The 5,318-nt window shown below is 43.4% G+C and overlaps 1 protein-coding gene across 1 annotated transcript in view; it reads right to left on the reverse strand.

Moving 5' to 3' along the window:
* SLC6A16 (solute carrier family 6, member 16) overlaps positions 1-5,318 on the reverse strand; it is a 30,619-nt gene that overhangs the window by 13,119 nt on the left and 12,182 nt on the right. The window contains exons 10-11 of the mRNA XM_006868404.1: positions 3,414-3,576; positions 3,039-3,221 (exon numbers count right to left, since the gene is read on the reverse strand). Coding sequence (XP_006868466.1) covers positions 3,039-3,221; positions 3,414-3,576 — 346 coding nt within the window. The remainder of the gene's footprint in view (positions 1-3,038; positions 3,222-3,413; positions 3,577-5,318) is intronic.

Raw genomic sequence — 5,318 nt, forward strand, 5'->3', positions numbered from 1 at the left:
TGGGACCATCCCCTGAGCCTGCTTGGTCAGGTATTCGGTGTTGTTGTTGGCGGAGCTCTTTGTTACACGTCCACCCAATCCACCATCTTATTTGTTCTCCATAGCCAGTTTTATAAACAAATACAAGCACATTGCAGGGGAAAAAAATGGGGAGGTAGGCCTACAGATTGAAACATTTATATGATCTATAGCAACCCCACTTCCTCCAGGTTATACTAGTGAACACTATAGGTGACAATAGTTGTATCTCGCACCATTGTTCTGAGGAGTAAAAGTGAAGACTTGTACAAGGTTGCCCACCCAAGGGATATGGCCCCATTTTTGTCTAACAAGGACAAAGATTCCCAACAGTAGTACCAAAAAACTCCTCTGATTATACCCACAGTTTCTAGAAACTCCATTTTATAGCTATGCAGGATATCTGATAACTACTAGGCCCCAATTCAAACAAGCTGGTGCTTAAGTGCCAAAGAAAATTCAGCAAGTAACCTGAGAAAAGGAAATTTTTAAGTAGGAAAAGACACTTACATCAAGTTCTTCATTCCAACCCTTCATTCACACAGAAAGTCATCCCCAAACCTGGAGCTAGGAGAATGAATGGGTGGGTTCCCAAAAGACAGGAATTTGAACACCCACACTATTTGATCATGAGGAAAAGATGACCACCTCTTCTCTCTAACCCCCAAATTACCCAAATCAATAGGACAAGTTTTCAAGCAGATTTAGTATTGCTGCTAGGTGTCATGGAGTCAGCTTTGACTCATAGTAACCTTATGTATAAAGAACAGAAGTTGCCGATCCTGCCCACATCTCACAATGGTAAGTATGTATGAGCCCATTGTTGAAGCATTTGTGTCCACCTCATTGAGAGTTTTCTTTTTCATTCATCCTCCTCTTTACCAAGCATGATGTCTTTCTCCAGGGATTGGTCCTTACTTATAACATATCCAAAACAAGCAGCAGGGTACAGGGGCCAGTGGGCACGTGGACATGGAAGTTCATACCTATTCCAACCTCTTTGCTCTTGAGATTTCAGAGGTATAAAGATATTGATAAACCAACCTTCATTCCCTTAATACAGATGGTTGGGGATGTCTTCTTTCTTTTCTCACAAAAACTTACCCACTCTCTGTGGAACCAGCGGGGCAGCTACTTCTTTATGATGGCCCTTCTAGCCAAATTTCCCCATTTTGTGATACATTGTCAATTCTAGCCTCTATGCCTGGTCTGTGATTATGGCCCCATTTTGAAATTTGTTAAGGAAAAAAGATTAAGGTGGAGCTAAGGAGTAAAAATTATAGGTGTGGTACTGTGATTTAATGTGCTCAACTGCAAAGTCGGTTTGATCTGCAAGGTCAGCAGTTCAAGCTCACCAGCTGCTCCTTGGAAATCCTATACAGAGTTGCTATGAGTCAGAACCAACTTGAGGGCACTTAACAACAACAACAAATATTAAGAATGCCCCCACCTTAGTAGAGAGTGTGATTCAAACCACCACCCTTAGTTTCCCTTGGGGACGTGGTCTGACTCCAATTTCTAAGACTGCTTTGGAAAAGGTTGCCCTCTTGCCCTGGATCTTGCATCTGACTCATGACATCTGACCTCCAGTTTGTGAGCCTTTCGGCCATCACCTGACTTGATTTCAACAGCTCCCACAGCTTAGCGCATCAACAGCATGTCAACTGATCTGCCTGCCGATTTAGGTTCTCAACTCCTGAGCTCCTGAAACTCCGTGGGTGGAAAGATTCCTCCAGATCTATCTCTAAACTATGGATTTGGGACTTGCCAGTCTCCACAATGCCATGAACCATTTCTTTTAACAACTGTGAGTTTTGTGGCATGTTGCCGTGTGTTGCGGAACCCTGGGACTTGAGGAAAGGGAGGAATGGTGATAGATACCAAGGACTAAGGAGGGACATAACATGTCAAAGGGATATATTTAACTTCCAACTCATAGGGACCAGCCTTGTGTTGATTTTTATAAATCATTCATGCAGTCCCCAAGCAATCTGACATCCTGGCATCTGTGAGCTTTTAGCAAAAACCCCTCCTCTGGATCTTCAGGAAACCCTAAATCTCTATCAACAATCCCCAAGCCGAGTGGGTTGACTCCATGCCCTACTGGGAAGTACTTCAACTCCATTATGGAACCAACAACTACCACCTAACAGCGCCAGAAATTCAAGAGACCCACTCAGTTATCACCTATTGTTGTTAAGTGCCATCCAGCTGTCTCCATCTCCTAGCAACCCTGTATAGGGTGTCCAAGGAGTGGCTGGTGGGCTTGACCGCTGCCTTTGCGGCTCAAACAAACCTTGCAGTCCAGAGTACTAACCCACAGCACTACATCAGGCAAGTTTAGCCTGTGGTAAAACCAGTGAAAGCTCATAACAAAAAGATAAAGTCCTTTGATTGGCTTACCAATACAACTTCATAATTCCCAAAACAAATTGTACATAGATTCACAGATGCACTTATTCCACAAAACAGTCTTGGAACTATAAATTTACCCTCTTTATAGAAAGAATAGGAGCCTCATGAGAAAAAAGACTGAACACCCATTCAAAAAATTCTGCACACACTCAACCCTTGGGGTCCCATTAGACCGATCTACTGACCAACAGCATGCCTCCTGCAGTCCCATTCCAGGAGATGGACAGACAGGAAGAAGCATGTTCAGTAATCATCACCAACAATGTATATGAGTTCTGTTTGTGAATATGCTGGATGGGAAAACACAATCACAGTGGTAACCAGGGAGGGTCTAGGAGAAGGCTACAGAACCAGGTTCTATGACCCACCCATCCCCCAAAATGGCCCCACCCCTGGGAATAAAAGGGATTCTGGGTCCAGGAAAATCAACAATAACAAATTGATGGAAAGCATTTCCTGTTAGATAAGCTTTGACCAATGAATGATGTCAGGTCACATGAATAAAAGTCACAGCCTCTTGTTAAGAAATCACACGGCAGAATAACCAGCAATGTCATTTATTATCTTGCACTTTCCTCCTTCAGGACATTTCTAGTAGACCTTACCTGGCCCCTTGAAGCCAGGGATTTGGACACTATAAGACCCCCAACCCGCTGGATGGAGCTGATGAGGATCCTAGTGATGAGGTAGTACATAAAGCATATAAAGTTGGGCAGGAAGACAGTGACAACTAAGATGACTATCAAGTTGAACGCCCATGGTGGGTATTTTTGAGTCACTTCTTTTGACTGTGGAGAGAAAAGAAAGAGGTTCAGAATACCAAAGTTACCAGGAGAAGAGGGGTAGGGAAGCCAGGGTAGAGGATTAATGAGTCTTCAGGGAGTCAGAGAACAGATGGCTTGGTCTTCATGCCAAGAGTGGATTGAAAGGTCTGGTTCCCACTCACTAGGGTATTCTTGGGCCTGGGAAGGGAGGCTCACAGTGTTTGAGTCCCAGGCCAGGTAGACGAAGCTCTGTATACTTATGTGAGCCACGGTGCCCCCAAACAGGAATATCAGCATGAAAGGACACAGAAAGCCCAACAGGAAGCGATAAATGAAAGAGATGGGGCGGTCCATCAGGGTCATCAACTCTGCAAAGAACCTGGGAGAAAGAGCCACAACGCTATGGGAGGCCAATCAGGCCTTCTTCAGCCTTGGAATAAGGGGCTTAGAGCTTACAAACATTCTACTTCACCCCCAAGCCTTATCCTCTCTCATCTTGTCCCTAGTCAGTCTGTTCTCCATCCCAACCTACGAAAGTTTTCAAACACTCTCTAATGCTCAAGAACCTTCCATGGATACCCAATGCCATAAGGATAAAGCTCAAGTTCTTTCATTTATTTCATAAATGCGAAAATGTCTATAATGTGCCAGGGACTCTTCTAATGCTGGGTTTCCCAGTAAGCAATAGCATCAAACCCAAATGACAATCTGCCTTCAGAGAGCTTGTCTTAACCTTTTTTTTCCTTTTTGAGTCAATCTGCACAGCCTTCTTTACATACAATTTCTTAACCTTGACAATATACAAATAGGGTGCTTTGGCCTAGAATACCCTCTTTCTCCCTGTCTCTGCTTGAGTCTGCTGAAGCCTTCCATCCTTTAAGATGTCTTCCCTGACGCTTCATTCTTCCTTATATAATCAGCTGCTCATCTGTACTGCCCTGGGTACCTCTAACATAGACTTATCACTCTGAACGGAAATCTCCATTAACAGGCGTCTTCCACTTTGGACTGTGCTATTGAAGAGAGGTACTAAATCAAATTCTATCCTATGCCAGTACCACAAGGCTCTCCTGATACAGAAGAAGTCTCAAAAAAATGTTTGTTGAGTGAGTTAATAAATGAATTAGTAAATGAGTGAATTAACTCTAAGAACCAATATCACCTGCAAGGAGTCTGGGTGTGGAGCTGTGGATTAATGCGCTGAACTGCAAATTGGTTTAAACCACAAGGTTGGCGGTTCAAGCTCACCTGCAGCTCCTCAGAAACCCTATACAGGGTCACCAACTCAACGGCACTTACCAAAAACAACATCACCTGAAAATGCTGCCCTGTAAGCTTTCTCCCTTGAATTTTAACACACTTGGATGGCCACACATCAGTCTGGTAAAAAGCTAGGCTTGGGAGTAGTTCCTTGTGCTTGATTTGGAGTCTCCCATTCTTCCATTGCAGTTAGGTCCTCTAGGCCCCACTTCTGATTATCTTGTTCTCTTGTCCCTGTCAGCTCTGTCTCCCAAATGTATACAGAATCAGCCCACTTCTCTCTATCTGCACCTCTACTCTAGCACCAAGCCATTGTGAGCTCTCATGTGAAATATTAAAATAGCTTCCAACTTTTCTCCCGGTTCACTATTGATGCACACAGCAGACATAGGAATCTTTAAAAAAAATATTTTTTTATATATAAGGAAGAATGAAGCGTCAGGGAAGACATCTTAAGGATGGAAGGCTTCAGCAGACTCAAGCAGAGACAGAGAGAAAGAGGGTATTCTAGGCCAAAGCACCCTATTTGTATATTGTCAAGGTTAAGAAATTGTATGTAAAGAAGGCTGTGCAGATTGACTCAAAAAGGAAAAAAAAGGTTAAGACAAGCTCTCTGAAGGCAGATTGTCATTGGGTTTTGTTGCTATTGCTTACTGGGATACCTAGTTAAAAACAAAAAAAACAAAAACGTAATGTCTCTCCCCTTCCAATACCTCCAGTTCTCATTCTGTATTAAAAGCTTTACAAGGCCCTGTATGATCTGGCCTCATCTCCTGATATTCTTCTCCTCACCCACTTTGTTTCAGCCTCTCTGACCTCCTTGATCCTCAAAACCTCCAAGCATGATGCTTCCTCTGGGCA

The sequence above is a fragment of the Chrysochloris asiatica genome, unplaced genomic scaffold (assembly GCF_000296735.1).
Source record: "Chrysochloris asiatica unplaced genomic scaffold, ChrAsi1.0 scaffold00116, whole genome shotgun sequence".
NCBI classification, from domain to species: Eukaryota; Metazoa; Chordata; class Mammalia; order Afrosoricida; family Chrysochloridae; genus Chrysochloris; species Chrysochloris asiatica.